Source organism: Podarcis vaucheri, assembly GCF_965113315.1.
Source record: "Podarcis vaucheri genome assembly, chromosome: 6".
Taxonomy (NCBI): Eukaryota; Metazoa; Chordata; class Lepidosauria; order Squamata; family Lacertidae; genus Podarcis; species Podarcis vaucheri.
In genome coordinates this window covers 84,877,991-84,890,431 of record NC_138764.1, presented here as the reverse complement: position 1 = coordinate 84,890,431, position 12,441 = coordinate 84,877,991, and the positions used below count along the sequence as shown (strand labels likewise).

General features: G+C 45.1%; 1 protein-coding gene across 2 annotated transcripts in view; it reads left to right on the top strand.

Moving 5' to 3' along the window:
- Positions 1 to 6,169, top strand: part of HNF4A (hepatocyte nuclear factor 4 alpha) — a 65,392-nt gene extending 59,223 nt beyond the window's left edge. For both annotated transcript variants that reach the window (XM_082226223.1, XM_082226222.1), the window contains exons 9-10: positions 400 to 525; positions 1,401 to 6,169. In XM_082226223.1, the coding sequence (XP_082082349.1) occupies positions 400 to 525; positions 1,401 to 1,543 (269 nt within the window). In that variant the 3' untranslated portion in view covers positions 1,544 to 6,169. The remainder of the gene's footprint in view (positions 1 to 399; positions 526 to 1,400) is intronic.
- Positions 6,170 to 12,441: the final 6,272 nt, after the last annotated feature.

Genomic DNA, 12,441 nt, shown 5'->3' with positions numbered 1-12,441 from the left:
TTGCTTCAGGATGAGAACAGAAATCACATAGTGGCGGCGCGGTGGCAGCGGGAGGCCCCATTAGCTAAAGTGGTGTCTCAGGTTAAGAACAGTTTCAGGTTAACAACAGACCTCCAGAACGAATTAAGTTCTTAACCTGAGGTACCACTGTAGTCAGGTGGTTAAAAAAAACCCTATTTTATTTTCTCAGGTTTTTAATCAATTAAACTGGCTGGATTGTTGGTTTTTTGGGCCGCTTTGGAACTGGTATCATTACACTATGTATTGCTTTGCGCTGCAATCTCTGTTTCATCGAATTTTGCATGTAACCATTTTACTGCATTTTTATTTATTTATTTTTTAAAAAAGAACTATATCCATTTATTATGCAATACTTAGAATAATATATATATAATTTAGGGTCATCGAGTGACACACCTCACGCTCATCACCATGCTCTTCACCCGCACCTGATCCAGGAGAACCTGGGGACGAACGTGATTGTGGCCAACACAATGCCTGCTCAGATGCACAACGGGCAGCTGTGTGAGTATTCCTGCACAAGAGAACCAGCTCTCTAGGTGTGCTGTTTGTGTTCTGGGTCATGGTAAACCGAGTAAGTGGAGCTAGTATGCAGATTTGTCAGTTTGCTAGAGTACTGGGAGCAACATCTCCCATAATGCTCTGCTCTCCCCAACACCAGTAGGAAAGGAAGAGGAAGGAGCCTCAGTCAGACTTTTTAGAAAACACAATAAAACCCCATAGAATGATGTACATGATTACATGAGTATGTGAAGAGGGAGAACACACATCCTTCGAATAAGAAGAAATATTAATAATAATAATAATAATAATAATAATAATAATAATAATTTATTATTTATACCCCGCCCATCTGGCTGAGTTTCCCCAGCCACTCTGGGCGGCTCCCAATCAGTGTTAAAAACAGTACAGCATTACATATTAAAAACTTCCCTGAACAGGGCTGCCTTGAGATGTCTTCTGAATGTCAGGTAATTATTCATCTCTTTGACATCTGATGGGAGGGCGTTCCACAGGGCGGGCGCCACTACCGAGAAGGCCCTCTGTCTGGTTCCCTGTAGCCTCACTTCTCGCAATTTAAAAGAAAAGCCTTCTAATATTGATGGGACAAGAACAGAAGGGGGTAATGTTTTATTTTCCCACTTTTAAAGAGGTTGCCTGAGTGCACAAGTACATAACAACATTTGACATGTACATCTAATCAAAAGTAAAGAAAAGACTTTTGAAAAGGCTATTGAACCCGGTAGGATTTACCTCTAAGTAAACATGCATTGGGTTGCACTGTTAACCTTCTTTTGATGTGATTCTTTATACTCTAAATGATCCTGTATAATGCCTTTTATATATAATATAAAACATCATTTTTTTTCTTTCAACAGCCACTCCCGAAACTCCCCAGCCTTCCCCACCCGCTGGCTCAGGAGCTGAACAATACAAACTGCTTCCTGGGGCCATTGCAACTGTGGCCAAGCAGCCTAGTTCAATCCCTCAACCCGCCATCACAAAGCAAGAGGTCATCTAGCATCCAACCAAATGAATGTATCAGATGCCACAAAGACCATGATGAGGGAGACAAACCCTTTCTCATTCCCGTTTTGATCACTCTGGAGGTTGAATATTCACAGAGGCATCCCAGGGCACAAACGCATCAAATTGTTATTTGGAAATTGGATGGGGAGAAAGCCATCTTCCCAAAGCTGACTCTTCATGTGGCTGTGGAGAACATCTGCACCCAAGCATTGCAGAACGAATAAACTAGCATTGGTGGAAGTCTTTATCCTATAGAGCCAGGTCCCAAATTTCAGATACATAGCTGACTATTGCACTGACATGCTTGTTTCATCACTGCCGCTGAGTTACACAATGTTATTGTGTTTATTTCACTTCAAATCTTAACTTTTTTTATTTAAAAAATGGCATCCGAATGAAAGGGAGGGGTGGACACCTTCACTGCAAAATCTCTAAATAGCTGCAAGCCCTCTCGTGACAATCCCAAGCAGGCATGGTGGTCCACACTACGGAAGAGGCAGAAAGTTTGACCCGGATGTTGCAGAAGTACACCCTCTTTATTGCCTTCTCCACAGTTCCACTCACTGCCTTGGGGCAGTAGCAGAAGCAGGGGCCAGGACTAGATGCTTCCGGTGATCTTCAGAAATAAACAAAATTCAGTGGCCAAAGTAGTTGGTGGTGCTTTTTCCACCTGGTGACTGGTGATTTCTATGAGGAAGTAGCAGCTTGTTTGAACAAAGCATTGGTTTGCTGGATCAGACCAAGATCTATCCAGTCCAGCATTCTCTCCTTCAAACAGCAGTCAGCCAGATGCCTCTTGGACTCACAAGTGACGCATGAAAGTGGATGGTATTCTCTTGGCTATGCTCTTCTTTTCCTCACTTGCTACTCATGTGCATTGTCTCTGCACATGGAGGTCCCATGTCTGATAAAGTAGTCCTCCTTGAATTTGTCTAGTCCTTGTTGAGACTGTGAGATTTGCCTTCTTGCTGCAACAGTGCCAAGGGTCCCTTTATTTGAGGGGATGCCTGTATGTGGAAGTGCTACACAAATGTCGATTTCAATGTCATCCTTCATTCAAGAGATAATTCAGTTGCATTAATGATGCCAGATTCCTCTGCTTCAGTGAATCTCCTAATCAAGCGACCCACTACCGGTCTCGTCCATTTCTCGTCCCTATTCATAATGATTCCAGGTGCTACGTTGTTGGGAATTATGGAGAACAAATGAGGGGAAGATCTGAAGGTGACGCAGGTTCAGGGCTGGCACTAGCGAACCTTTCTCCTAGGCCTAGGCGCTGCCAAGGAGGTTGATAAGCCAGGGCTGCATGGGCCAAGTGCACTTTTTGCCAGAATTCACGCAGACTGCACTGTGATGCAAACCATCTCCTCTAGATGCAAAGTTTCTGCCTGATCTTAAGCCCTTGCTGCTGTGCCCCTTGGGTAGTATTCCCAGTTGTGAGTGGCAGCCATCTTGATGCACCCCCTGTGTGTGGCAGCTCATAGGAACGCAACATAGACTGCCGTATACAGAGTCAGAGCATCGGCCTCTCCAGCCTAGTATTATGCTGCAAGCCTGATGCAGACATCTTTCCCAATCCCACAGCTAGAGACCCTTTTAATTAGAGATGTTGGGAATTGGACCTGAGACCCTCTGAATGCAAGGCATGTGCTCTGCCACTGAGTCATCGATCCTCCCCTCAACACAAGGATTGGGGACCTCATTCCAATGAATATGCAGCTGACAATCCTTTAAAAATGCCGTAGATCCGATGAGATGTCAAAAGGAAATTAACTTACTTTCCCATTTTAAAATTTTACCTCAGCAAGCATGAGGGCTTGGACTCGTTCTGTGTGAGGATAATTTTTTAATTCAATCTAAGCAGTTAGGCCAAAGTCACGCCGACATCACATGTGATATACAGTGGTACCTCGGGTTACAGACGCTTCAGATTACAGGTGCTTCAGGTTACAGACTCTGCTAACCCAGAAATAGTACCTTGGGTTAAGAACTTTGCTTCAGGATGAGAACAGAAATTGCATGGCAGCAGGAGGCCCCATTAGCTAAAGTGGTACCTGAGGTTAAGAACAGTTTCAGGTTAAGAACAGACCTCTAGAACGAATTAAGTTCTTAACCTGAGGTACCACTGTATGTTGACTACTGTGGAATTTCCTTGGCATTTAAAACACAGCTGAGAAATGTCATTATCTGCACACTGAACCACACCCCGGGGGCATGTTTACACCATCAGTTATTCTCAGTTAAGAAGCCCTGATTTTTGCTCAGACTGATTCATTTAGCACATTCAAGGAGCAAGTAAGAAACTGAAGTTAAAGAGAATCAAAGGCTACTGAAAAGATCAGGGGCTCGTGATTTGCCTCTTTTATCTCAGGATAAGCATAACAATAGTTGAATTCTTCTCTGATGAGTAAAATTACCTGTTTCTTAGAGAAGGCAGGCCTCACCCATAGGACAATTTCAGAGATGCAAGAATCCCTATGAGGTGACTTCCCCTGCCCAGTGTTTATGTGGTGAACTATAGGGTGAGATTACAAATTTGTTAAAGGAAACTTAAGAGTTGCCAGCCTTTTGGTGCCAGTGAGCACACTGGGAATTTTGAGAAAGCGCTGTGGGTGCCGATTGCAAAATTCACAAGGGTGTGAAATGTCACACAAAGTGGCACCCACAGCTAAAAGAACAGAAAAAGAGGCAGAGCCACGAAGTAATGTGATGTTGTCCCTGCCCCATCAATGGAAAAAATGCACCTCCATCTGCCAATGCCACACTCGGACACAGAGGGAAGTCCTTTGCAGTCTCTTAATTTTAAACAAGTGGGAGGGTGGGTGACTAGTCCCGGCATCCAATGAAATGTGGCCATGTTTAATGGTGTGTGTTCGATGTAGGAGAGGCAGGAAGAGCAAACGGTCCTTTGTGTCCTGGATTTTTGAGGGGATATTCACTGAGGCCTTCCAAAAACACCATAGGAAGTTCTGGTGGACACACTAGTGCATGCAGATACTACATTGGTGGCTTGTGGTGGTTGTTCCATCTCAGAAACACTCATGTGAAATGGCCCAGGGTGGCTGCTGAAAATATTTATTTTATAGAACTATTTCTTCATGGTATTTCACTCCAGAGAGTACCAAAGCAATTGACAACCACAAAAGATAACGTAGTAATAAAATATATCAGTCAAATAATATCATAGAACTGTAGAGTTGGAAGGGACCCCAAGGGTCATCTAGTCCAACCCCCTGCAATGCAGGAATCTCACCTGAAGCATCCATGACCCATGGCTATCCAACCTCTGCTTGAAAACCTCCAAGGATGGAGAGTCCACAACTTTCCAGGGGAGACCGTTCCACTGCTGAACAGCTCTTACTGCCAGAAAGTTCTTCCTGGTGTTTAGTTGGAATATCCTTTCTTGTAACTTGAAGCCATTGGTTCAAGTCGTACCTCCCAGAACAGGAGAAAACAAGCTTGTTCCCTCTTCCATGTGACAGCTCTTAAGATATTTGAAGTTGGCTATCATATCTCCTCTCAGTCTCCTCTTAACCTAAACATACCTAGCTCCTTCAAGCGCTCCTCATAAGGCTTGGTTTCCAGACCCTTGATCATCTTAGTTGCCCTCCTCTGCACATGTTCCAGCTTGTCAACATCCTTCTTAAATTGTGCCCAGAATTGGACACAGTATTCCAGGTGTGGTCTGACTAAGGCAGACTATTACTTCCCTTGATCTGGACACTATACTTCTGTTGATGGAGCCTAGAATAGCATTAGCTTTTTTTGCTGCTGCATCCCACTGTTGACTCATGTTAAGCTTGTTGTCCACCAAGACCCCTAGATCCTTTTCACACATACTGCTAGTAAGCCAGGTGTCCCCCATCCTATATCTGGTTCTTCCTGCCTAAGTGCAGAACCTTACATTGATCCCTACTGGAATTCATTTTGTTAGCTTGAGCCCAGTTCTCCAATCTGTTAAGGTTATTTTGAATTATTATTCTGTCTTCTGCAGCATTAGCTACCCCTCTCAGTTTGGTGTCATCTCTGAATTTGACGAACAAGGTGCTAAAATCTAAAAACTGGCAATAATAGTCTGGAAATGCCTGAGCAAATCAATGACTTTTAAAAGCATGCTGGAAGCATCTGACACTTGGTACCTGCCTAATCTTCAAGGTGAGGAAGGTGCCACCACAGAGAAGGCTCTTTGCCTTACCATTGTATGCGGTATGGAGTTCACCAGTTGAACTTCTGCCTGCCATGCAGATAAGCCTCCTCTATTGAATGCCTTATTCTCAACATCCACGATTAAGTTTCTTCCTTCAGCTGTTTTTCTGACTTCTGTTCTGTGTGGCTGCATATCAGTGCCAGAGCCTCCATTTTCTCTCCATCTCTCATTGTGCACCAGGGAATAGACTGCACTCCGTGTCCTTGTCTGTCCTGAGTCCTCAGCTGGAAACTGTTCCAGCCAGAGAAAGTTAATGGAAACAGAATAATTAAAGTCTCATTCTGCAGCACCAGATATGATGCCTCTCAAGGTTAGGAGCCAAGGCAGCTAGCAAGGAAGGGTATCTGAAATTTATTTGGATTCCTTGGAGTACATGCAGACCAGAGTTAAGTTTATCTTGGGATAACCATCTCCAAACATGTACAGAGTGCTATTTTTCTAGAAAAAGAGGTGCTGGAACTCACCATGAAACCCCCCTTTTCTCTTATAATGGCAATGGCGCCCACCTGAGAGGTGCCGGAACTGAGTTCCTGCAAGTTCCAGCTGAGAAAAAGGCCTGAGTGTACAGATATTCTGAATCTTTCCCAGAGTCCAAATTCAATACTCATTATCCAATGATGTCCTGTGCTTATCTGCTTTCTCTTGCTGAAACCCTAATAGATACTGATCGATCCATGTCTGGGTTGGTCTGTAGCACCCATGGCTGAATGTACTTCCATGCAAAATGGGGGGGGGGAGGTGTACTCTTTCCCGGCCTTCTCCCCGATATAAACACTTGGAGATTCCTCACCACAGACTAGACCTTATTGTGCCTATCACCCTATGTGAATTGAGAACATGCCCTATATCCACCCCCGATGTGCAGGACAAGGAAAGATCAGAAGGGGTGAACTAATGACGTTGCTTTTCTGCTGCAGCTGCTTCTGAGATTCTTTAAGATGACAGTGCCAAAGATTGAAGTTGAGACCTCTCTGTGTGGTTGCATAACATGTGCCCAAGCCACTGAGCTATGACCAAAGGTGCCATCCCTCTTTCATGGAAGTTATGTTCATCACTGCATATTTTTTTGTCAAAGTATCATGGGGTTCCTTGGAACAGTTGGAAAGACACTGCTGTAGAAGGTAGATAATAAGTGCCATCCCTTTGAATTCAAGAACTGGAATTATAGTTCGGGGAAAATATTAGCTGTTTTGCGAATTCTGTGGAGTTGTCTCCTTGTAAGAATAGTTCTAACTGCCAAAAAAAAAAAAAAAAAAAGGCCTCAAGCTGGATCCTTGACTGGAATAAATGGACCAATGGATATTAACTGAGGTCATCTCATTTATACCTGCTTAGGGATTAGTCCCTTACCTTCATATGCAAAAATAAACACCCTGCCAGCAGACCTTGGGTGTCAAAGTATTCTAATGTTTGCCAGACACGACTGTGTTGTGCTATGTAATTTATTGTAATGATGGGTCAAATCATCCCCCCCTAAATTATTGTGTAAATCATATTGATTATGTGTAATTGCAAAATTGAATGTGAATAGTGTAAATTACAGGATTGTTTTTCCAGCTGCAACAACATTTCCTACATGTAGGGATAGTTGGAAGAAGGTATTTGGGGTGTAGATTTACTACATGCCAGAAATCTTTTAGTATGGTACATTAATGTTTGTTGACTACTGCCTTCCAATGGAAAAGAGAGAGCTGTATTTCTTTTATTAGTGTTTTAAAGAAAAATAAATACAAAATGTTTTCTAACCTTTCACAGATAGGTGTCGTAACATGAAACTTTGTACATTGATTCCCTGCCTCTCCCACGCACCCCCCCCAAATTGTGAGCCAATGGAGTGCAGTAAGTAAACATATCCTCCAACATTTCTCCTATGAAAATAGGGACATCCTAATTAATAATAATATTAAGATTTATAATATTTTTTCTTTATACCCCACCCATCTGACTGGGTTGCCCCAGCCACTCTGAGCGGCATCCAACATATATAGAAACATAAAACATTAAACATTTTTTTAAAAAACTTCCCTATACAGGGGTACCTTCAGATGTCTTCTAAATTTGTAGTTACTTATCTCCTTGGCTAGAGGGTTGCAAAACACCATAACCTCCAACATTTCTGTGATGAAAACAGGGACAGCCTAAGGAAAAGAAAACTGTTCCAGGATCAAATTAGAAACCGGGACTGCTTCTGTAAATCTGGGACTGCCCCTGGAAAATTTAGACACTTGGAAGGTCTGAGTAAATCAGTGGATTTAGACCAGAAAGACAAGAGACACGCAGTGGCGTAGCGTGGGGGGTGCAGGGGGGGGCCGGCCGCACCGGGCGCAACATCTGGGGGTTAGGGTTAGGGGGCGCAAATCCATGGGTTAGGGGGCACAAATCCACGGGTTAGGGGGCACAAATCCACGGGTTAGGGGGCGCAAATTACTTGCCTTGCCCCGGGTGCTGACAACCCACGCTATGCCACTGGAGACACGTAGCTATTGATAGACAGGCAAACAGATCTTTAACATACAATCCTATACCTGTCTACTCAGAAGCAAGTTCCATTTGGTTCAACAGGCTTTGTTCCCAGGTCAATCTGTATGTGTAAGGATGCAGTGTTGCTAAAAGGCTACAAAATACCAGAGGTGCAGCCTGTGAGCTCAGAAGTTTTCAGGATAAGTGCACAAAAATTTTAGGCAGATTGATTGGTTCTGAAGAAAGCGGTGCTCCCACAATTAAATAAGGGAACAGTTCCCCCCCAAACCCCCTCTTGAATACACCTCCATAAACCATAGCCATCTTAGAAGGGACATTTCCCTTTTCTCTCCCTTTCATGGATCGGTCATGCATTTGCTCAGGCATTTTCCTGCTTGAGACAAAGCACTAGATGGCAGCTCTTCTGTATGTTGCATCAGGACAGCATCCTCCACTGCACCCAAGGGCAGCAGGCAACGGCCATGCACGGCACACACAGCTGCGTCCTCCCAACACTTTGCGGCCACGCCCCAGTATCTGCCGCCTGAGGCAGCCCCCTCGCTCTGTTTAACGGTAGGGCCAGTCTCGCCTCTGTTGTTTCTTAGACCTGGGCAACCTAGGAGGGTTCTTGGTGTGACAAGATACAGTGGTACCTCAGGTTACAGATAGCTTGGGTTACAAACACTTCGGGTTACAGACTCCGCTAACCAGGAAGTAGTACCTCGGATTAAGAACTTTACCTCAGGATGAGAACAGAAATCGCGCTGTGGCACAGCGGCAGTGGGAAGCCCCATTACCTAAAGTGGTACCTCAGGTTAAGATCAGTTTCAGGTTAAGAACGGACCTCCGGAACGAATTAAGTTCATAACCCGAGGTACCACTGTATTTTTATTCTTCACTTAAAGCTGAGACCCTGGAACACATTGGTGGGTTCTACCTTTGAGGCTCCAGGGAATGGTCTAAAAGCATTGACTGGGCTCGGCAGATGGCCTGGGCCTGGAAAGCCTCCTAGCATGCTACCTTCAGCTCGCTTGAAGAGAAGTGGGATATAAATGTGATGAGATAGTGTCCCTTTCCAAGGACGTCTGTACTTGCATGGCTGAGACAGAAGCACCCATCCTGTGGGACCACTAACCCGAGCCAAGTAGGTTTTGTGCCTGCCTTAATCCTTCGCATAGCTCGCTGGGTTAAGTGGATGACGCCAAGGCAGGATAGAGCCAACAAAGCACAAAAGGAAGATAAAGTGAAAGTTAATTTGTTACCGGTTGTAAAAGTGAAGAAACGCACGGAAGATTAGGAAAGGCTGTAAACAGTTTTCACCCCCTCCTCGCCAATCACAAGACCTCTGTGTGCCGTCGGTCGGACATGGCAAAACATGTGCACTGAACCACAGAAGAGAGATGCAGACGTGGTGGTTAAGGGAGCAGGATCGCAAGGGCAAAGCATCACCGACCGGCATGGTCCTCCTGGTACCGGGAGTTTGCCTGTGAGAGACTAGCAGCCATTGGTGCTCCAGTAGGATCCAGCAGTGACTGACTACAATTTCACTGGAGATGTCTGAAAAGGAACAGAGGGGCTACATGTGGAGTTGGACGTCTTTCTGGACATGATAGTTGGAAGGATGACCCCTTCAAGAAATGGAATGACCCCTTAGCCTCAACATGGGTGCTAAAGCGTTAAGGAATAGGGGCTCCCCAGTGAAGCGGCATGCAAATGGGGTGGTGGTGGTCCATTTTCAACTTAGGTCCAGAATAATCAAGCAGGTGAAGCAACTCCCTTCTGGGGGAAAGGCTGCAGCATTTGTTTGGGACTTCTTAGGTAAGAGAAAGGTAAGAGGTAAAGTTGACGACACTATGCTTGGCACAGAGAAAGTGGACAGAGAAGAGTTTTCCTCCCTCTCACTAGAATTGGTGACCATCCATCCACTAATGAAGATTAATGTTGGAAGATTCAGGACAGATATTTAAAAGTACTTCTTCGGGGAACTGTAGTCCCTTAGAGGTGCTGACAGGATTTAGGAGACTCCATATTCCCCTCCCAGAACTACAGAGTGTTTTAACACTCCCTCCCTCTTCATAGGAAACCTGTAGCTCTTTGAGGGGAGTAAGAGCCTCCTAACAACTCTCAGTACACTTCACAAACTCCCAGAATTCTCTAGGAGAAATCCATTACTGTTTAAAGTGGAATCATGGTGCTTTAAATGTTTGGTGTGGACGTGACCATAGCCATTCTTGAAGGAGACAAGTCACTTTCAGGTATGTGTGCAATCAGGAATGGAGAAGCAGTGGGCAAAGAGGGAGGCCTTAGCCCTTCCCATAATTCCTGGCTCCAAGTTGTCCCCCTCAGTGGCTCCACCCATCGACTCACCCACCCACACCCCTGAAGCGTTCAAGTACGTTTTAAGGACCCCCACTCTCACCTCTCCACTTCCATTTACCAGGGATAACATTTATTTCTCTAAAAGGACCACCGCCATTTGATATCATTAGTTCTTTATCTTCTTTTAAGGTAAAGGGAGCCCTGACCATTAGGTTCAGTCGTGGGAGACTCTGGAGTTGCAGCGCTCATCTCGCTTTATTGGCCAAGGGAGCCGGCGTACAGCTTCTGGGTCATGTGGCCAGCATGACTAAGCCGCTTCTGGCAAACAAGAGCAGCGCACAGAAACGCCATTTACCTTCCCGCCATAGCGGTACCTATGGATCTACTTGCACTTTGACGCGCTTTCGAACTGCTAGGTTGGCAGGAGCAGGGACCGAGCAACGGGAGCTCACCCCATCACGGGGATTCAAACTGCCGACCTTCTGATCGGCAAGTCCTAGGCTCTGTGGTTTAACCCACAGCGCCACCCGCATCCCTAATCATATATATACAGCAATCCAAAAAAATTCCCTATTAGAGAAAATGAGGCACAGCACAGCACAGGTCAAGTTAAGCACTTAAGTCTCTCTGATTTCAGTGGGAAATCGGGGAACCCTGCATTGAAATTTATGAGTTGCAATATTTCAACTAGATTGCACTCATGGTGTTTAAGATTATACACTGCTGTGAAGTGAACAGCGTTTCTTCCTTTTCTCCCTTAAGTATTCCTGAGTGAGCTCCTCTAAAAGGCTTCAGAACTTTCTCTACCACCTCTATGGTCGTTTAAAACTTCTTCGTGGAATATGGTGCCGCTGAGAGCATTTTATGGCCCCATATATTATGCTTTTTAAAAAAAATCCACCAGCTATTACTGCTATAAAAACCCACACCTATTCAAAGGCCTGATGGCCATAAAACTGAGAGGCTTTGGGGACGGCCCAGAGACGTGGCAGTGCTGAGACAGGCATTTACGTGGGCCAGCCTTCTCAGATCCTTCAAGGTTGAATGCAGTTGAATTTTTGTGCAGTTCGTTTGGTGACAATGGGCTGCCTTCTGTAAAAAAGAAAAGAAAAGGAGGGTGTCCCGTCCTTTTCGAGGAACCACGCTAAGGAGGAAGTTCTGTGCATGAGTTTTGGAGCTCCTGTCTTAACTCATATTTTATAGAAAGGCGAGACTCACCTTCAAGAGTAAACACTGTGGCTAGAACTGCAAATCAAAACTCTGGCCCATAAAATCACGGCACAAGATTCCCAGCTTTGCTGTGGGTGTGTACGCTGCAAGCAGCAGCAGCAGCACCGCCATATATAATAACACTGACTTCTGTTAAACCACAGACCTTATTTATAGGGTATATCGACACTGACAAATCAGTACCCTGGGGTTAGAGATCTTTCACGTTGGCTCACCAAACTACAGTTCCCAGGATTCCTTGGGAGATGCAAAGGACCCGACAGAGTTGTACAACAGTGATAGGGCATGGCTACTTTCTGAACCTAAGGGTGAGTTCACATAGAACACCACAGAATTCACTGAAAGCTTACAGCTATGATGAAATATACATAAGGCTATTTGTGACTTCTAACCACAATAGCTATGTTCTACCTCCGCTATTGGAACATGGGTGACGCTGTGGGTTAAACCACAGAGCCTAGGTCTTGCCGATCAGAAGGTCGGCGGTTTGAATCCCCGCGATGGGGAGAGTTCCCGTTGCTCGGTCCCTGCTCCTGCCAACCTAGCAGTTCAAAAGCACGTCAAAGTGCAAGTAGATAAATAGGTACCACTCTGGCAGGAAGGTAAACGGCGTTTCCGTGCGCTGCTCTGGTTCGCCAGAAGTGGTTTAGTCATGCTGGCCACATGACCCAGAA